Source organism: Ursus americanus, chromosome 5 (genome assembly GCF_024610735.1).
Source record: "Ursus americanus isolate L20-20 chromosome 5, mUrsAme1.1.p, whole genome shotgun sequence".
In the NCBI taxonomy this organism is placed as follows: domain Eukaryota; kingdom Metazoa; phylum Chordata; class Mammalia; order Carnivora; family Ursidae; genus Ursus; species Ursus americanus.
This window is the reverse complement of record NC_142131.1, coordinates 24,015,521-24,038,043: the sequence shown is the minus strand read 5'-3', so window position 1 is coordinate 24,038,043 and position 22,523 is coordinate 24,015,521. Positions and strand designations below refer to the sequence as shown.

Below are 22,523 nucleotides of genomic sequence, written 5' to 3'. Positions count from 1 at the left end.
AGCACCCACTGTTTGTTAGTTCTCTTCTGGCAACTGTGATTATTACAACAGTACACTCTCTCCCTCATGAAGGATATACACCATTGGAGGAACAGTCAACAAACAATATATAAAAGTAAAAATATGATATGTTAATGATTAATGCTAAGGAGAAAAACTGTAACAGAGAAGGGGGTGGGTGTGCTTTGGTATGCTGAGGTAGGGAGGTAGAGGCTGAAGAAAGCCGCACCTGGAAGATGCCTTTATGCAAAGACCCAAAGGAAGTACTGGAGTACTTATAAAATCATAATAGAATATTACAGAAAAGGGGAGATAGGAACAGAAGTACTGTAGGGCCGGGATGTGCCAGGTGTGCACCCGGTGTGTGCCAGGAACAGCTAGGAGGCCGTGTGGCTGAACCAGTGCACAAAAAAGGGAGAGTCCCAGGGGATGTGGTCACAGAAGTGAGTGAATAGGGCAGAGGCACAGGCAGGTCGGCCTCAGGAAACAGGGGGACTGTAAGTTTCACTCAGTCTGAGATCAGAAGTCAGTAGAAGATTCTAAGCTGCCAGGTGATGTGTGTTGACTTTTGCTTTAACCAGCAGAGTTAAGAACAGACTTTGTAAGAAGCACATGTAGAAGGAAGGGAGGGCCTCTCTCTAGTAAAATTGTCTCATGGGAACTTTTTATGTCTTTTTGATAAACTTTTTTTTGTCACCTCCTTTACCTTAAAATTCTCTGCCCACAAATAAGGACAAATCCCTCCCTCCTGGAGGGAGGGAGACAGAGAGAGAGACAGAGAGAGATGTGTGTGTGTGTGTGTGTGCGTGTGTGTGTGTGTGCGTGCGTGCGTGTGTGTGTGTGTGTGTGTGTGTGTTTCCTGGGATGGTTACTATGAAGCCAAGGTTTAACAGCTCTCACCTCTTTCACTTCTCCTCCTTTTTCTTTTCCATATTCTTTCTAAAGTTTGTCAGCTAGCCTCTGCTCCTCTTGAGCATTTCATCTATTTCCATTTATCTATATTTCCATTTGTGAAATGAGGGCGGGTAGAGATACGGAGTCAGATGAAGAAGCAGAGTGATGCACAGTCAGTTCGGTTTTTTGTTCACATATGTAGTTCTCTCTCATTAAATAGACATTTAAAATACAATTATACTTTTCAGATCACAAAGGTACTAAAAGCCCTACAAATTCAAAATATACTGAAGAGTAAAGATGAAGACACAACTCAACTATAATATGATAAATTTCAAATTCTTTTGTGGGAAAGTTCTATTCATGTTTTTGATGTTTTTTTTTTCTTCTGTTGTGTTTAATTTTGTTGAATTGAAAGACATAATAAACTGAGGATAAGAAATATTTTCCTTTTACTTTTAGTATAAATACCTCCCAGTTTATTATTTGTGTTTAGAGTTTATTACTTTTGTATAGATGTTTTTAGTAAATTCTATTCCTCTGCAATATCTTTTATTATTTATTATTTGGGAGGGCACTGAGAATGATTTCATTTTAAAATATACCAGAACTTGATTAATCCATTGGTAGATATAAGAAAGTAGTAGAAGGGAAGTAATATGAGTGCAGACACCCAAGATTAGAGTGAAGACAGTCTGGATTTGAACACAAGGACGCCAGCATTTCAGTACGGTGTCCTCTGACCCACCCAACATTAAGTCTCCATCATTCTCCTTTTCCTCTTCCTTCTGAAATACCTGCCAAAACAAATGGCCTCTCTGCCATAACTGTAGGTACAAGCTGACCCAAGCATGTAGGTACAAGCATGACCTTGTGGGACATGACACCAACTTCAGAAGAAAGCTTATAAATCTTACTTCATAGTGGAAGCTATGTACTATCAATTCCCAAGATCCTAACCTCAATCAGCTTAGAGCTGGCCCCACCTATAACCTGTAGGCGTTTCTGTGTGCCCTGCAGTGAGTGAGTACTCTAAGTTCTCAATGTGTGGTACTGCAGCATTACTGTGGCAGAATGTACTTTCTTACTCTGGATTTTATAACAATTCTAAGAAGCCACACAAAAAAGCAGAATGGATATCCCTAGAAACCAAAACAGTAGGGAGATTAAGGATCCTTAAATTATTATAAACTCTTATCAATCAATACAATACAGTATTATTGTATAAACTCTTATCAATCAAATCAATACAGTAAAAACAAATACGCCAATAAGAACATATTTTACAGTGTATCCTAAGTGACTCTTTTTGATCTCTTTGTTAGGGCATGGAGATGAACAGAGCAAACGGGAGAATGTCAGAGCATATGATGGATCAAGAAAGTCACTACTGCATTCATGTTCAAAGAGAAGTCTGAGTTTAATTATAAAGATTATATAAATATAAAACTAAATCAAAGAAAACAAAGAAATTTACTAAACATAATAGCAAGACACTAGACACAAACTGGTGACAATTAAGTTCAAGGTCTATTTCAATATGTCTTTCCATAATCAATCAAGTTTCTTTCTTTTAAAGGGTATTTTTAGATGTGGTCACCTCCACAAAATCTCTGATGGAGGGACAGAATAGGCTTCAGTCATCAGTTTCAACATCTAGTTCACATCCAGGTCTCCTTCCATTTTCAACCTGTAGGCAACTGACCAGTTGCTCCTTGGCCAACAAGGAGGGTAAGGGCATATAGATATACACAACTTCAAGACCTAGGTCTCTTGCCCCAGGGTGCCTACAACTTCAGATATCTCTTCTTCTTCAGGGCATTCAGAGAGCTAGTGCCTGACCACCTCAGAGTGACGCTCATGCTAGGCAGGGTTCCCGTGATATGCCCCCTATTCAGGGTTCTCCTTTTAGGAAAATGGGAAGGTCTCATTTTCCTGTTGCTCCCCTAGCCAGGCCTCCTATGGGTCATGTTCATAGCCAGGCATTGTTTTAAGCTCTGCCGAAGTTCTAGTACTGTCTGGAAGGCACTTTATTCTGGCACCTGATGTCTGTTTTGGCTGCATGAAAATCAAGTAGTCACTGACATTAGTTTTTTGGTCTTCATCATCTTAATTAAATGTTCATTTACAGATACCGTGGGGTGCTTTTTAGTACAACTTTCAGTGCTAAGTAGGCAGCCATCTGCAAGTCCCATAAACAAAAGAAAAAAAGAATGCAAGGACCAATTGAATCTGAATTAAGTTAACTTACTGCATGGTCAGTTAAATGCTTTACAGGAAGGTTTCTAGATTAATTGACTGGGTGGCCACTAGTCTATTTGGTTGTATGATCAACTTGCTTACTCAGGCTGTCCTTTCCTTCCGTTCATCCATGCCCGAAGGTTCCTAGGTCAACTCACAATTAATGTCTTCTCCAATTATTTTTAAGCTTAGAAAATTCCTCCCCTTCCAAATTAATGATGTTTTTCAGGTTTAGGGTAATGAGCACTCACAGATCATCATTTTGTTTATACACATAACCCAAATAAATCCTTAAGTAATTTTCTCTGTTTTATTTTATAAACTATCCTTGTCAAAGGGAAAGGAAGAGAAGGAAAGTAACATGTAAAATTGTTATTCTGGCTAAAAAGGAAGGAGTGTGTGTGTGTGTGTGTGTGTGTGTGTGTGTGCATGCGTGTGCACTCATGAGCATGTGTAAGAGAGAGAGGAGGTGTAGTGCGCTTTCGTGTTTATCTCATTCAATTCTATCTGAAGAGATATCTCAAGGAAAATACATTGGAATGGGAATCACAAGTCCTGATTCTACATTCCTTCTAGTCCTGCTTCCGACACTAACTGTGAGAGCCTCGGCAAACCACATAGCCTATGTGTCTCAGTTTCTGCCTCTGCCTTCTGAATTTGCATAATGTTGTAATGCTCTAATAGTATAATATACATCAAAGCAGTAGTGCTATGGAGTTTCTGTAAGTGTCCAATAATTACTAAGCTATATCATTATTGTTCTCATTAGCATGTATATACGCCCAATTCTGGTTTCACCCCAATGACTATAATCCTGTTATACCTTCTTCTAGTTTTTGTTTCTTTTGGGGAAGAAGGGTTGCTTTTTGCTTCTTTGTAAACACTTCAGGCAAATTACTGTCCTATCGTTTGATATACCATTACAAGACCCTACTCTCTTAGGCTTCTAAAAAGACAAATAAACCATGCGTGAATTTCTTACTAATGTGTACGCCAGCTCAATACAAATCCTCCTTTTGTATGTGATAGAGGCTATGAGGTTAGAGTGCCTTGAATTTATTGTCTGAAGCAGAGTAACCACTTTGGTGGAAATTTAGGTCATGCACATACTCAAAAGCCAAAATGGGATTCATAAGAGAGATGCACTTGGATCTCTGCAGAAATGCTTCCCTCCTTTCAGACCAGAAGGTGGCCACTCCTATGCCTAGCATGCACTGAGATCTATCCTGGAGACTGTATGTATATTAATAACACTAACAACAACAAATATGAAATGTGCCATAAATTATGAACTCTAGAAGCAAATTATATTGATTTTGACCCAGATTCCATAATAAATGGAGGCTATGCAAACAACAACAAAAATACACACATATATGAATACTTACTGTATTGACAATTTCTTCCCATGAATTCACCTGGGCACTCACAGGAATAGTTAGCAACAAGGTCTGTACATATTCCACCATTTTTGCAAGGCTCAGCTTCACATTCATTTATGTCTAAGGAAAACAGATAGAACAGAGAGAACGAGAATTATTGGTGAAAGAATGATTAGTTACTGGAAGGTTTTAGGCCTTTCAAATAAAACAAAATCTAAGTAATGCAATTACTTTTGTGTGTTTGTGAGTGTGTATATGTGTATTAGGTCAATAATAGAAATAGTGCTTAAAATCAACAACTGATTAATGATCAAGTGCAAATGGAATTAAGAATCCAAATGAAAGACCAACAGAAGAAAACCATTTCTCCAATCCTGAAAATAAATATGAATAGTGTGGGGGAAATATTCAGTGTATCTTTAGAATTAAATCAAGCAAATTAACCCTGATAGAGAGATGAATTGGTATCACTTACAAGATCTAGAAAACTCCCCTGCAGCAACAACTGCCAATTAACACTGTCTCATTTCATCTTAATTCATTAAAATTCTAACTGACAGAGATGTTTTAGTTTCTAAATAGTTCGCCTTTGATGAATGCGATGAGAAGCAAATTAGAGTTAATAGCTTAAGCTCGTTACATTAAGCAAAGTATAATAAATGTAAATGATGATCACTTCCTAATCTCATTCAAGGGTTTCTAAAATTAGGATGACTAAAGGGACTTACCTTTGATATACCATTATTATACCTCATGCAAAATCATATGAAATACAAAACATTCAGTAAATTGTACTAATTTCCATGCTAATTTTGGACAACAGATACAATGGATATGATTATAAATGAAAAAAGAAAGAATGACTAATTCAGTCAAATATCCATCACTGATACACATCATTCCCTCTAAGCACAGCACCATGCTAAGTTGCTTGGGGGCTAGTAAGGTAGAGGGTAATCAGCAACTGTTTTCCATCACTTTCTCTTCCTATCATCTACTTCTATTGAACTCCCTCTCCGCTCTTATTCCCACAGCTCCTTACAGACCTCAATAGTGTTACCTAGGAATTGTCTATTTATGTGCCTTTCACCCTTTCACCTAGTTAAACTGCCAGCCCTACAAATGCACCCCCTGTCCTTCACTGTTCTTTTTATCTCCATGAATGCCACATGCTATCTAGGAGACCACTGGTACCACAAAATGTTTCTTGATAAAAATTTCAACAGACGATTAGAAATAGTGGTGCAGACAATCTAAACAAATTGTTTCAGATGTGTAATGGACCTTCTGATACACTACAATGTATCAAAACGGTATTCTGAAGTTCTGGGTTTTCATAGTGCTTAAAGCATTATGATCATTAAATTACCCCTTCAAGACCAAACAAGAACAAAACACTAGAAAACCTCTATGTTGCCCTTTCTTTTAACGTTTTTCTTCTAAGCAATGTCTCCTCTTGGTATCAGAGTTGGTTACCCTCTCATTTTAAGTTTGCTGTGAAGTTTGGTCTAAATTTTCTTAGGCAGGTGATAACTTTCTCTGCAAAGTCATCCTTTCTGGTTGACTGTCACAGTTTGAGAATGGAGACAATTCATGACTATATTCAGAAAGAATCTAAATAATTTGAGTATTTTACAACATCAAATAACAGGATAAAATCAAAATCCAATAATCTCTAAAAATAATTGTATGCTATAAAATATGTCAAACTCCCAAAGACTTGAAACTAAAACTCTAAGAAGGACAGAGGAAAGGAAAAAAGGAAGGAAGGAAGGAAGGAAGGAAGGAAGGAAGGAAGGAAGGAAGGAAGGAAGGGGCCATTTATTCATTATCTGATGAAATATTTAGCTCTTGTTAGTTTTAATCAAAATTTCACTTAGTCTTGATTTATACTGGACTAACATGCAAAATATTTTCATTATGTTTTGAAAGTGGCACAAACATCACTGTGCTATTTATTTTATAGTCAGAGGAATGTAAGGCAATGACAATAATTGGCTACTTGGGAACTATGTCTTTCCCTGCATCATATTGACTACGATCTTTCTTTTTTTAGATGAGAATATATCAATGGCTAATAAGTTAAATCTTCATGTTAGAGAATGCATTGCCTTATTTTAGAAATTAGACATAACAAATTATTCTTTTATATACTTATGAGGAAGAAACTGAGTATCGATGTCTGAAGACCACATAGGGAAATATAATTTGATCTTAAGCTTTAATTAAGATTAAGGACAGAATGGAGATGGTAGTGTGTTTTGAAACAGGAAACCAGAAAATGAATCACAACTTTGAAGAGAAACGTTCATGGTATGACGGTGCATTTGGGGACACAAGTACCCCAGCCTGTCTGGAGCATAGAGTGAGAAGGGGAGTGCTGAGACCCTGAATCAAAGGATGTAGACAGGGCCAAATTATGATGAACCATTAGTGACAATGGAGGGAACTGTGCTTTATTTTTTGGCACTAAAGACTTGGAGCTGGATGGGAGGTTATCTTCTGTACCCTTGTACTTTAAATAGACCTAGTGAAGCCAATATTTGGGATAGAATTAAGAAATGAATGGAGTGGAATCCAAGATCTATAAAGAACTTCTCAAACTCAATACATGAGAAACAAATAAACAAATCATAAAATGGGCAGAAGATATGAACAGACACTTTTCCAATGAAGACATACAAATGGCTAACAGACACATGAAAAAAAGTTCAAAATCATTAGCCATCAGGGAAATTCAAATCAAAACCACACTGAGACACCACCTTACGCCAGTTAGAATAGCAAAAATTGACAAAGCAAGAAACAACAAATGTTGGAGAGGATGTGGAGAAACGGGATCCCTCTTACACTGCTGGTGGGAATGCAAGTTGGTACAGCCACTTTGGAAAACAGTGTAGAGGTCCCTTAAAAAGTTAAAAATAGAGTTACCCTATGACCCAGCAATTGCACTACTGGGTATTTACCCCAAAGATACAGACGTAGTGAAGAGAAGGGCCATATGCACCCCAAAGTTCATAGCAGCATTGTCCACAATAGCTAAATTGTGGAAGGAGCTGAGATGCCCTTCAACAGACGAATGGATAAAGAAGATGTGGTCCATATATACAATGGAATATTACTCAGCCATCAGAAAGAATGATCACCCAACATTTGCAGCAACATGGACGGGACTGGAGGAGATTATGCTAAGTGAAATAAGTCAAGCAGAGAAAGACAATTATCATATGGTTTCACTCATTTATGGAACATAAGAAATAGCAGGGAGATCGGTAGGAGAAGGAAGGGAAGAATGAAGGGGGGGGTAAACAGAAGGGGGAATGAACCACCAGAGACTATGGACTCTGGGAAACAAACTGAGGGCTCCAGAGGGGGAAGGGGGTAGGGGATTGGGATAGGCCAGTGATGGGTATAAAGGAGGGCACGTATTGCATGGAGCACTGGGTGTTATATGCAAACAATGAATCATGGAACACTACATCAAAAACTAAGGATGTACTGTATGGTGACTAACATAAAAAATTAAAAAAAAAAAAGGAATGAAGGAAAGCAGAACAGAGAGACCCACACGGGATTCGATGCTGACAGGTAGAACATGTATTTCAATTCTCATGTAAGAGGCTCTAAGTGTTTTCTCATTTTAATATTGAACTATATATCATGAGTAAAACCAAACCCAGCTCTGGCTGCTTTAAAACATTAATAGAAGGAAGTTTTCATAGTCAATGATGTGAGAACTATCCAGAGTCATTTTATACATCTGCAAGGATATGCAGGCACTATTGTTCTTTGCTTCCTTATTTCTTCCAAGTATTTACACAATAAATATTACTTAGCACTGGTGAATGTGAATCTAATAGAGACAAATCAACCTTTGAACCTTCTAGCCATTTGATCATCAGGCCAGATCTACCATCCTCTAAAAAGGAAATTATAATTAAGTATATCAGACTCTAAAACAAACAACAGTTACACCTTCATCCAGAGATTAATACAAGGTAGAATGAACTGGAATTGTATTTGCTGAAGAGAAAATGCTTTATATCCATGCTCAATTTCGGGGTAAAGAATGACCTTTTATTGCTTGTGCATTTTTCAATTTTTCAAACTAAAAAAAAAACTACCTTAAATCTATTATTTGTAAAAATACAAATGTTACATTAAAGGAGTTATGTACTTTAACATAGTAGCCAAAAGGGTAAAATACTTCTGCATATGTACACATCTAGTAACATGTAGACTCAGATAACATATGCAAATTACATGGAAGCGTTTATATATTAGTATAATGCAGGAGTACTTTTAGCGGTGAAGGCTATTTGCACTGTGATTAACACTGCAAGCAATCAAAATGGAAACAGGCCTCAATTTGAATAAATCATGTTTAATTAAAGACTAGATATAAATGTTCACAGACTATAATGTAATGAAATGAAAATTAAACATCTTTGTAATAAATCACATACATTTCTCTTTGTCATAGATTATCATTTCCATAAAAAAGTCCTCATCTATTCCAAATATAGTGAAATACACTACATTCTTTTATAACCAAGAAAAATTTGACATAGTAGTCCCTGTACAAAATAGGAATTTCCATATTTGCTCATATTTACAGTTCATTTATAATATTAATACCTATCATTTTTTGAGGTTTTTATATGCATGTTTTAAAAAAAAAACAGCCTCATTCAGAATTGGATTTTATAATTAAGACAACCAGCTGAATTCCAATCCCTCATTCCAAAAGCACAAAACTGCTACCTACCATCCTGTCTGACTGAGGATAATGACAAGAGCTGACCATGGATTTCCAGATATAAACTCATGATGCTTTTTGTGTGTGTGTGACAATTAAAAAGCAAGATAAAGGAAGAAAGGCAAGGAGAGGAAGAGATGAGAGAATAGATAATTGGTCACAACAGCATGCATTTCTTTGAAAGAAAGAGGTGCTCTACAAGGATTTCCAGGCCCGTTGCTCTGTTGTAACTAAATACACAAATTCATTCATACTATATGCATAACTTAGACTCTGTACCTTTATCATTATGTTGCACTTAGCCTATCTTATGTGGACTTATAAAGATGTGTTGGTAGTCTACCGTCTTTGGCTTAGGTTTTTACTAATAGAAATACTATCAACCTATACACATTTTGCAGACTTCACCATAAGAACACTCTTCCAGGAACTGACAAACACATGTTCATAAGATCACTTTGAGGACTCATGACCTTATACACAACTGCATCCTGAGAAGTGTTCGGTTACTCCTAGTCTTTTTTTCTGGATCTTTGTCAGACCCATCATTGTGCAAATTATAGCCCTAAAGCCCATGTAAATGACTTTGGAGTGATAGGTTGTCAAAGAATTTTTGAAAAATCAAAATTATATTTGCTACTTCCTTTTTTGAGACTTCAAAAAAAAAAATGGCTTCCCTGGGCATAATTTCTTGCCACAGAAACCATGTCACTTCTTTTCAGATAATTATTTTTTAATATTCAGGAATCCCATTCTTCATTATAGACTCTACCAGCTGGCAAGAGATGAAATGGAGATTTCTGGAGTCTAATTCCCTGGGACCTCCTCTGGAGACTTTTAAATTTACTTGATTAACTAAATAACTAATTAACTAATTAGTTTCAAATTGTCTCACATTTGTAATTTGTAAAGTAGGAGCAATAGAAGGTCCCACTTCCTGGTCCATCAGTGTCCCAGGTCATCCTTGAGTTTACCCAGAATCCTTAGGTAGATTCTGCAACTACATTTATTTGCCAACCTGGCTTAGAATATTTTGAGTACTGACCACCATTTAGAGCAGGTCATCCAATTCTTCTTGGGATGGAAATCCATCTAACCTCCTCTTGAGTGGAGACAAAGATAACTTAATCCAATCATGAAAATATCCTTTTCATCTCCCAAGTACATCCAGGCAATGAACATCAAGAAGGAACGACTACTTTTCAGGCTGAGCACCCTTATTTTCATATATTAAAAGGACACCATGATAAAGCCCTTATTTTTATCTTTGCACAGACATCATTTCTCAACTTCCTTATTCCTTTCCTTTAGGCTGTCTTTTCTCTTGCAATATTGTTATTGACTGTTAATTAGCCAGCAGAGCCTATTTTCAGGAGCCTGCTATTTTTGATCCTAACAACCCATCTTCCCTAGGCTCCCCATTAGCTATTAAATATTCTCCAGACCTCCTATGAGTGATTGACTTTTAAAATTTGACCTTCTATTTATTTTTCTTATCTAAAGTCTGTGGCTTTTCAATTTCTCTTTTAAGTCTAAATAAATTATGATGAATTTCTAGAAATTCTGTTCTCCCACTCGGATACTGAATTAAATTATGCCATAATCAGAATTATCTATAGGATTTCCCAGTCCTTTCTGGGCCCAGTTCACTAGTAATTAATTTTAAAGTAGCAAGTTAAAATCTGAATTCTTTAATCAGAACATATCACAAACCTTTTTATAACATTGATAATGTTATTCACTTACCTAGAACAATAGTGTAAAACAAATAAACAAACCCAAGTCTAAGAGAAATTTATCCCTCACCACTTATTAACAAAGATCATACTCTCTGCTCATTTGTATCCTGACATCCTAGCATTTATTCTGAAATCTCAATTTAGATGCAAAAATCTTTGCTACTAGTATCCAGGTAGAGTCTAATTCTTCAGAAAAGCCCCATTATTCCAGTGGGGCTTTATTTCACTTATTCAGATATTTGGCTACTAAGATAAGAGAGCTATTCTAAGGTACTTGTAAAATAGAAACCATGGGAAACAGAAGAAGGGCTGGGGGAGGGGTAATGAAGAGGGTGCTATACTTCAAATATCTGAAGCCTTGAAAAAAAAATCAGAAATAAAACCTATATGAGGGGGCGCCTGGGTGGCACAGCGGTTAAGCGTCTGCCTTCGGCTCAGGGCGTGATCCCGGAGTCCTGGGATCGAGCCCCACGTCAGGCTCTTCCTCTGTGAGCCTGCTTCTTCCTCTCCCACTCCCCCTGCTTGTGTTCCCTCTCTCGCTGGCTGTCTCTCTCTCTCTGTCGAATAAATAAATAAAAAAAAAAAAAAAAAAAAGAAATAAAACCTATATGAAAAACATACAGTAGAAGCCAAAAAGAACCAAAGTCTCTGGTGAAAATATGGACCAAAGAACAACCTATCTCTAAGGACATTACCTCATGGGCATGCAGCAGAGTAACTTACCTTGCAACAGATATTTGTTGATTGGCAGAAAAGAAGTAAGAATATTAGAGACCTGAAGAATTGTCAACTGTACCATAACAGCGAGTGCCTTAATTGGGGCAGGTGTATGTATGCCTACTTTAAAGAGATTCTGTTAAAGAAAATGAAGTTAGGACAAAGCTTGTTTTAAAAGCTAGAACTTTATAAATAAATAAATAAATAAATAAATAAATAAATAAATAAATAAATACTAGAACTTTCATTTTATTTTTTAAAAGATTATATTTATTTGTTTGACAGAGAGAGAGTGCACAAGTGCGGGGGGGAGGAGTGGCAGGCAGAGGGAGAGGGAGAAGCAGGCTCCCCGCTGACCAGAGAGCCTGATGCAGGGCTCCACCGTGGGATCATGACCTGAGCCGAAGGCAGACGCTTAACCGACTGAGCCACCCAGGTGCCCCCAAAACTAGAACTTTTAAAACATACCAATGCAAAGGCTCCACACCAGAGGTCTTGATTTAAATGGACTTGGGTGTAACAAAGGGAGTAATATTGTTTATATAGGAGTTCAGGCAAGTGTAAAGGCAAAGTTGACAACCCACCATGTAGAAACTTTGCCCATTCATCTATCCATCCTTAGTTCTTTGTTATATGCTAAGAGTGAAAAGATTAATATATCATGGCTCCTTATGTTTCTCAAGGCTTTTACAGTACAGTAGGTACTCAAAGAAATAATCCAGTTACAGTAAAAAGCGACAAGTATTCTAACAGGAGAATGAATACACAGTTTCTCAAAAAAAAACCTTTAAATATCAATAACTAAACCAGTCTAGCAGACTAGGGAATGTTGAATTTTAGAGGAGAAGTCTAGCTGACTGGGGAGAATACTTCTGGGTTATCTAGACTTATAACTAATTACTCTGTAAAGCCATTTTTCTAAATTAATATGCATCTCATTATTCTACAGATCTGAGAGTGACTCCTCATTGTCTCATAGTTCTTTGCTCCAAGTATGAAGTCATATATTTCCTAGCTTCCTACTTTTATTATGGTATGCTATCATTTATATATGTTTTCATATTTATGATGCTTTATGCAGAATTATCTACTTTGTTCTGTCACCTGCATGTCAAATTTGTTCACTGAGAGTTCTATCTAGGTTTAGTGGTCAAACTAATGATGAGCTATTTCGGATTTTTTTTTTTTAGAATGAGTAATCAGAAACTCATAAATGGCTAAGATGAGGTTTATGCTGGAAGCGTAACTATGACTCATATGGTTGCCTTTACCTACTTATTCACTCACTTACTTGTTCAGTCATTAAAATTTTGATGAGCACCTTCCATGAGTCAAGCCATAAAACATATGACTGGATACATCAGTGAATGGGGATCAGTTACTTTTCTAAAACATCTCATCTTCTGTAATTCCATTCAGAAGAGAGATAATTAAAATAAGATTGTGAAATACGTGCCCTGTACTATTACACATGAAAGGTATGGAAATCACAGAACAAGCATGGCTTTGCCTAGAGGGGATGTGGAAGACTGCTTACAGAAGGTAGTGTATGCTTGGTGCTTACAGGGTGAGCAGGAATTTTTTTAGTGGGAAGGAATATAAAAGAAAACAATGTTTTCAGAATGAACTGAGACTCTTAAATGTCTAGATATGCATAGGGACTACGTGTGGAGCTACTAGGGATGGCAGTTACTAGGTAGTGTGGACCAGATTTTTATTGCCCTACAAATCAAGTTAAGGAGTCTGAACTTCAGTCCTTGGATACTGGGGAGTTAATAGAGAATTGAAGAATGTGAAAGGGGGAATGGGATTGAAGAGATCCTTATTTTAGAAAGCTCTCTAGAATTTCATTACTAGGAACATTTTGGAAAAATAATTCAAAATGTCAGATGTGGAGTCCATACTACTCAGACCACATAACATGATGGTTATGGCCATGTATGTTTAAACATTTAGTTTGGTGTGAAACTAAACATACAAACCCCCTAATACGAGATGACTATGCAATATCCGCCTTATATAAAAAATAGTTTATATGAAATTCAAATTTACCTGGGCATCCTATATTTTATCTGGGAATCCTGCTTGAATTGTCAACTAGAATGGGATTTCTCCACATTTTCTTTCTTTCCTTTTATATAAGCACTTTAATTTTCAGCATATGGTCATGCTTTCCATTTTGTACATTCAGCAGACCTCAAGGAAAACTACCTGCAGTGGAAAATTATTATTGACAAATGAGTCTTCCTCAGGCTTTTGCTAACATTAAAATTGTAGCTTGCTTTTTGCAGTGTGGTTCATAATCTTTAGAGTTCAGAATTACCTTTATGTAAGCCTCAATAATACAAATATGAACAAACAACACTTCAGGATGACAACTGACTGACAACAACGAGTATATCCACCTCCTTGTAGTAAGTAAATAAGATTACTTACTATGTGCCAAATATTTTTCTAAGCATTTTTATGTAACATGACACCCTCGTGAGCTAGTGAGCATAACCGTTTTACAGATGAGGAAATTGACACATTGAAAATGTAAATAACTTGCCCAGAGTCACACCGGTGGCAAAATTGAGATTAAAACCTAGAAAATCTGTCTCAAGAATCTATCCTACTCACCAGTATGCATCACCCCCACTGCAAAAAATTAGTAGTCCCTCTTCCTCCTCACTTCATACTTGCCTTTGGGGTTCCACTCTATGTGCTGAGGACAGAGATCGGATAAGGTATGATCCTTGATCTCAAAATGTTTATAATGTCCTAGTAGTAATATTAGCATCAATGCTCTAGGTCAAAGAATCCAATCCTAAAATCTCAGTTAGGAATACATTTTTCCCCCAGTTCCTTTATTTCTCTTAGTAATTTTTCTCAAAATCTTAAGTGATTTGGGCTTAATGGGCATCTGTTCTAATTTTATTCCTCTCTATTTAGAAATAGATTTCTTTGGCTCTTATATTTTTTTATACATGCCTTTTAACTTTACCTTCAGATGAAAGAAAATGTTTTAGTTCTTTCTTTATAGAAGGCATGGATATATTTTATACTTGTACAATTGAAATTTTATTCTTGAGGGGTGATAATCCACATTACTTTAAAATCTCTATTTGAAAGACAAAACACAAAACAATAAAGTTAAGTGAATTACTAAGAGACAACCTGTGTAACAAGCACCAAGGTCAAGTACAACACTGCTAGCACTCCAAAGCCTTCATGTGCGCCTTCCATTCATATCTCCAGCCTCACAAAGGTAACCCATCTCCTGCTTATTAAGGCAATCATGGACTCACTCTTTGTGTGGTTTATAATTTTACTACTTAAATACGCATTCCTAAAAGAGTATCATTTATTGCCTATATTTGAACTTCATAGTAAAAAAATCATTCAGTATGTGTTCTTTTGTTTGTGGTTTCATTCACACTATTGTAGCAGGTGGGTGTAGTGAGTTCATTTTCATTGCTTTACAGTATTTCCCAGTAAAATGTACCATGATGCATTTTCCCTTTTATTGTCAACGGCATTTATGTTGTTGCTGGAAATAAAAGCATCAGTGAGCATGCTTGTACATGTCTCTTGATGCATAAGTATACTGATTTGGGGGGAAGTATACATAGAAGTGAAATGGCAGAGTCATTCATATGCTTCAGTAGGTAATGCCAATCTGGATTTTAAAGTGCTTGCACTCCTATCAGCAATTTAATTTACAACATTGTTGGTGATACAAATTGCATGAAACTTGCAGGTAACCACTTATACTACTTCATATACAAGTTGTAAGTAGAAAGACAACACCTTTAAGGTTCCCTTGTAAGGGAACAAATTAGAACTTTCAATTCACTGGGTTGAATTAGTTTTCCCTTCAATGACTGACTTCTTTAAAAAAGTTAAGACAGTACCTTATGCTAAAAATAATGAGCCACTGAAGGCATGTAAACATTGCCACATTTAAATTACTGGTACTGCTATAAATAAATTTTGTATATACAGAATAATAATCTCACTTAATTCTAGAATTAATTTCTTAAAAAGAACTCTATAAATCAACTATTACCTACAAATACATGTAGACTAGATAATAAAAGAAGAATACTTCCTGCTCCTACATTTTAATATCTTTGAAATTGTGTTATAGGCATAATTAAAAATGTGTTAAAATCATGAATTCTGTTATACTTCTAAAGCTACTGTGAACATTACATGAGGTAATTTGTGGTGAAAAATCTTATAGACTATACGGACTATAAAAAGAATGATCTCCATTATAATAATATGGACTAATCTGTATACGTATTGTTCCATAGAATGTTTCTTGATTATGTTGCTGAATGAAATGTAGGTACATTTTTAATGAGACTTTCTGTACACAGATATTTCTACTTTTGGGGCTATCATCAGAGTAAATAAATGCGTAGCATTTTCATAAATATTCTACGGAAGAGCAGCCCTGCCTTGGAGAGGCGTGAATGACAGTATTTATCCACATAATTGCAAAGCCCATGGAAATTTTGATCCACTGAATGGGATAATTCAACAGATACTCTTAATATTATTTCTTTCTAAAATGGGGACATTCACTATTTTTTTTTTTTTAATGAGAACATCAACACTATACATTAGAGCTGAAAGACTCAAATTATGGTTGGTAAATACAGAGAACACTCTTTTTAAAATTTCATCTCGGTTCCCATCGAGGTGAAAGAACTGAGTGGCTATATTTCCCTCAATTCGAGAGTTTCATCTACATAATTATAGGAGGTTTCCTGGATTCCTGGCAGACCTGGAGGCAACAAAACATCTGCCACACTCAAGGCCACCATGGAAGAATCTGCTTTGAGCAACCAACTCACTACTCAGTGCCAAAGAAGCACCACTTACAAGCCTTTGGATATCCTTTGGATATTTTATTTTTTTCTCCCGTACTCATTATTAAGTGTGCCAAATCGGCATATGTTTTTTTCATTAAAAGTGATAACGCTGGGATTCAAGAGAACTTCAGTTTCCGGCCAAGACATGGCCCAGATTTGTCCTCCTATCTGAAACAACCGAAAAAGTAGAACAGAACGTATGAGACCACAGTTTTGAAGACACTGGACATTAGGGAAGAAAGGACAATAATAAGCCAGGTGGGTCTTACAATTGCTCAGGTTTACTGCCTCAAGAGGGATTCTAGGCTGCAGCAAAGAGAGGAAGAATCCAGGTGCAGCCTGGCCAACCCTCTGAGATAAAGAGAAGGAGCTGAGAGGAAGGGCCCAGAGAAAGCCTGCAGGGATGTGCAGAGCACCCGCTCGGGGATTCAGCAGAGCGTGGATCTGATCGTGCAAGTAAGGAAACTACTGAGGAAAGAACCATCTGAGTGCACCAGGGGGAGCAACACTGGAGCTCGCCCCAGGCTAGGAAAACTGCCTGTGCCTGCAGGTAGACTGGAAAATAAACTAATTCATGAGGCGCTGGGTGGAGGACTCAGAAGAATCTTGCCTCAGTGGTAGGGAATAATTAGCCTAGACTAAAACCTCACTGGTCCCACCTAGTAAATCTTATAAGCAAGACCCAGAGGGATCAAACTGTGTTCAAGTAACTTGACTTGTAAGAAAACAAAACTCAAGAAGCTATAAAGGACTACAGAGTACCTAATACTCAACAGGGTAAAATTCATGTCTGAAATCCACTCAAAATTAATAGGCATGCAAAAAAAGTGGGAAACATACCAGATTTTAGAATTAGCAGACAATGATATTAAAACCGCTTTATTATAACTATATTCCATGTACTGGAAATGTTAAATAGAGACATGGAGAATACAAAAATACACCTAAAACTAAACTTGTACAGATGAAAACTACAATGTGTGAGATAAAAAATATACTAGAAGAAAATAAAGAACATTAGTCATCGTAGAAGAAAAGATTAGTGAAGTTTTAAGACATAACAGAAACTATACAGAGTAAAACACAGAGAGAGAAGGGAAAAACTGGACATCAGGGAGTTGTGGGACACATATATTGGTAGCCTAAAAGAGATGTGAGTGAGGTCTTTGAAGCAGAGGGGACAGAAAACTATTTGGTAATGGCCACACATTTTCCAAATATGATGAAAACTATACCCACAGATCCAGGCAGCTCAATAAATCCCAAGCACCAGAAACATGAAGAAATATTACAATGGCACACCATGATTACAGATATAAAAAAATAATTCTGTAGATAAATGTAGCTTTTTCAATAAATGATGCTAGAACAACCTAATACCTATAAAAAACAAGGAACTTAGATCCACATCTCATATCACATAAAAAATTAATCCAAAATAGATGGTAGAGCTTTAAAGGAAAACCTAGGACTAAAAAAAATTATTATAGGAGAAAATCTTTCGGGGCCTAGTTTGGTAAAGTTTTCTGAGCTAGAATATCAAAAGCATGAGCCATTAGAATTGATAAATTGTACTTTATCAAAATTATAAACTTCTGCTCTTCAAAATCAATTTTAAGAGAATGAAAAATAAGCCAAAGATCAAAAGAATATATTTATAAATAAATATATTTATAAATCAAATATAAATCACCTATATTCAAAACATCTACAGAATTCTCAAAAGTCAATAATAAGAAAACAAGTGACTCAAAAAAAAAAAACAACTAGGAAAAAGATTTGAACATACTCTTCACAAAAGGATATATAGTAAGAATGGCAAATAAACATGAAAAGGTGTTCAACAGCATTTGTCTTTAGAGAAGTGAAAATTAAACCCAAAAAGATATTACCACACAAATATTACAATGGCTTAAATTAAAAAGACTGATCATACCCAGTGTCAGGGAAGATGTGGAGGAATTGAACCCTCACATACCACTGGTCAGAATGTAAAATAATACAATCAGTTTGGAAAACAGTTTAACAGTTTCTCAAATACTTAAACATATATCTGCCATATGATCCAGTCGTCCCACTCCTAGGTACGTACCCAAGAGAAATGACAACTTATGTCCATACAAAGAGTTGTATGAATATACATAGCAGCTTTATTTGTAATAGCCTCAAACTGGAAATAATGGGCATCAATTAGTGAATGGATAAACAAATTGTGGGGTATCTGTACAATTGAGTACTACTCTGAAATTAAAAAGAATGAATTAGTGATACAAGCAACAACATGGAGGGACTTCAAAATAATTATGCTGAGTGAAAGAAAGCAGACAGAGAACACATATTTTCGGATTCAATCTATATAAATTTCTAGAAATGCAAACTTATTTACAGATGGAAAACAGATCAGTGGTTGTTTAAGAGGGACAGATGGGAGGGATTACAATGGGGTAGAAAGAAACTTCTGAGGGTGATGAAAATGCTCAGTATCTTAATTAAGATGATAGTTTCATAGGCACATACATATGTCACAAAGTATCACAGTGTGCATTTTAAATACGTGCATTTTATTGTATGTTAATTAAATCTCAACAGAGATATTAAATAAAGTCATCTTGTCAAGGTTCTTTTTATAACTCACTTATTTACTAGTGGTGAACTTGGAATTACACACACACACACACACACACCCAATATACATACACTGCATTACTATAACCAGCCCACAAAATTAATGAGGGATATCAGCCTTCTCATCAAATTCACACCAGTAAGGGTTTTTTATACTTATACCTCAAAGTGAGAACTATGTAGTCCAAATGAAATGAGGCAGGCCTTATTGAAAAGACGGAGTAGTTTAATAAAACATACTAATAGAAAGAGCTGTATTCATAAAACTGACAAAAATACTAATTTTTTCATAGCAGTTTACCTCCTGCCTTGCAGGTTATTTTCATCACTCAAGGAAGGCTTTGCAGGAAGTCTTAAATGAAGATGAATGAGAAAAAAGTCACATAACTGCAAGATTTTCTATTGCTCATGTATTTTTGGTTTCAGATTGGATTTATTTCTGATATGGTTGACTGTAAGGAATCTGAAGATTATTAAACTATAACTGAGGTTACCTGTACTTTTCCTAATAGTTCTTATTTCCCAGAAATTTTTCTGAGGTAAGTTCATAAAATATATCGGTGTGCATGTTTCCTGAACTCTTAGGATCTTTTTAAGAGAGTGTAATTTTCACGTAGGAACCATGAAATCATTTCCTCTAGTTCTCTTTGCTCCTGTATGAGAGGTATGCCTTTAAAAGCAAATATACGTGTATGTGTGTCTATAGATAATATGTGTGTGCTTATATATATTATAAATATATTTGAAAGGAGAAGGTTCTTTATTAATTTCTTTTAATATACACTAAGATGGAAATCTCAATTCCATTAATTACTTGCCACGTAATTTCGTATTGTAAAAGTAAGCCTTCGGGGCAACCATTTCCATCATCTCCAATGAACCTGATTAAAATAATTGGCTATTTCCATAACAAGTACTCTAACAAATGGTCTTGTTCTGTCAGAGAGGAATGGGTCTGATTAGAAACTGCATTACTGTGTTATGCTATTGTAAGATTAATGTAGAAAAAAAGTTCAGTTCCTTTTAATAAAATCCAATGACTTGCGAATTGGACTAGATATCAGTAAATAGTAAGTGTAAGTGTAACTACACTTAATTTGGTTGTTTAATTTGGTCCTGAGTATAATGATTTGAGTTTATGCAGCAACTTACTTCCCTACACTCATTAAATCTCTTTCTCCTGTGTTTCAGAGGATACAGGAAGGCTTATGTAGTCTCAGTTAAATGGGCAATAGAGTTATCTTCAGAAGTGATATTAATATTTTCCCAGAGCAGATTCCATCCACAAGGTACTGCAATATTTAAAACATTTTGTTAGGTCATGCACAGGTAGAGAACAACTAAGATCTACTGATGATCTACTTTACTGAGTGTTCAGATACATTTTTGAAATATGTAGAGCTTTCCGTTAAAGGTCCAGCTGGCTCTTTGCTGAGATTTGGGCTCGAGTCTGCCCCCTCCATGACCGTTCTCAGATCTAAGCTGAGGTTCCAGCAGCTATCTTTTTTGCACCTCTGCTTATGGTGATGACAGGAATTCAAAAGAGCAAGTGAAACATGCAAAACCTTTTAAGGCTTAGACTCAGAGAGGCTAACTGTCATTTTACTTCATTCGCTTGACCAAACCAAGTCACATCTCCAAGTTCAAAGTTGAGGGGTGACAGAAATATATTCCTCTGGATGGGAAGACTTCTAAACTCATACGATGAAGGGTGAGAATAGAGGGAGGGGTGAAGAAATGAGGCAATAATATAGTCCATATATCAATTCTTTAATGTCTTGTCTATAAGTGATTGCAAAAAATGGAAAAAGAAGAATGTTTAGAGTACCATGATAATGCAAATATTATTCACTGTAGAACCAAGTAGGAAAACCGTCATTTTGCTTCACCAAAAATGTGCCACTCAATGGAGGCTGTTCTAGCATCACAGTCAAATGGACTTCCTTTCGATACATCTATCAATTGTTTAAATCATGTCACATTGACATGCTTCATATTTACAGAGGGTTTTTTTCTTTCTCTTGGTTTTTCCCAGAACAGCTAGTTGTTTTTCTTGCTGAGGGAAGTATGAACTTATGCACCATATGACCACAGCCTCTCCATATTTTGACTGATATTCATTCCAAAACTTTTTTTTTTAAAGATTTTATTTATTTATTTGAGAGAGAGAGAGAGAACATGCACACAAGCAGAGAGGAGAGGCAGAGGGAGGACAAGCAGACTTCTGGTTCAGCAGGGAGCCCGATGCTGGACTTGATCCCAGAGCCCTGGAATCATGACCTGAGCCAAAGGCAGACGCTCAACTGAATGAGCCACCCAGGCACCCTTCCACAGTTTCTTGAAGACATTCTCCTGGAGCCTCCTGATCTCGTGTTCTGAGTTGGACTGACTGATTTCCAGGCCTGCTGCAAGCTACACCCTGGGACTTCTTTTCCTTACTCCGCTGTATGTATTCTATTCTACACTGGAGCCTGAATCTCTTTTTCGTATCCTCTTTTCATTTGCCATACAACAGCTTCAGGTAATTTTCATGAAAGGAGTAAGAAAAACATTACTTTAAGCCTTGTCTTAAAAAATGTCCCACACATGAATAAAATTTGCTTGGAAATTGGAATCTAAGTTTAAATTCATATATCCTCAGAAATTTAAACGTATGCTCATTTCTTCATTGACTTACTATATATAGTTACTGTCTGAGAAGTCTGAAGCCAATGTAATTTTTGTTTCTTTAAGGTTAACATGTTACCTCTCTTAGGGGTTTAGGGATTTTCTCTATGTCCATATTTCACTAGAATTTGTCTGGACACGTCCTGCTTTTTATTTATTGTGCTGGTACTCATCAATTTATTTCAATATGAAAACTTGTTTGTTATTGCCTCCAATTTTTCTATTTTCCCCAGAACTGAAATATTAGTCCTATGCTGAATTTCTTAAATTGATTCTCCATGTTTGTTAATGTAACAGTAAGTAATAAAAACATATATATCTATGTTTTTTATTTGTTTATATTTTATGCTAAGTTTTGGAAGCTTTCTCTGACTTTATTTTCCTGCTACATTAAAAAGAATTCTTCCTTGGGTGCCTGGGTAGCTCAGTCATTAATCGTCTGCCTTCGGCTCTGGTCATGGTCCCAGGGTCCTGGGAATCGAGCCCCACATTGGGCTCCCTGCTCAGCGGGAGGCCTACTTCTCCCTCTCCCACTCCCCCTGCTTGTGTTCCCTCTCTCGCTGTCTCTCTCTCTGTCAAATAAATAAATAAAATCTTTAAAAAAAAAAGCTAAAAAAATTCTTCCAATCATATT

General features: G+C 36.3%; 1 protein-coding gene across 2 annotated transcripts in view; it reads right to left on the bottom strand.

Moving 5' to 3' along the window:
* Positions 1–22,523, bottom strand: part of EDIL3 (EGF like and discoidin domains 3) — a 398,372-nt gene that overhangs the window by 164,463 nt on the left and 211,386 nt on the right. For both annotated transcript variants that reach the window (XM_045796322.2, XM_045796323.2), the window contains one exon: positions 4,524–4,637. In XM_045796322.2, coding sequence (XP_045652278.2) covers positions 4,524–4,637 — 114 coding nt within the window. The remainder of the gene's footprint in view (positions 1–4,523; positions 4,638–22,523) is intronic.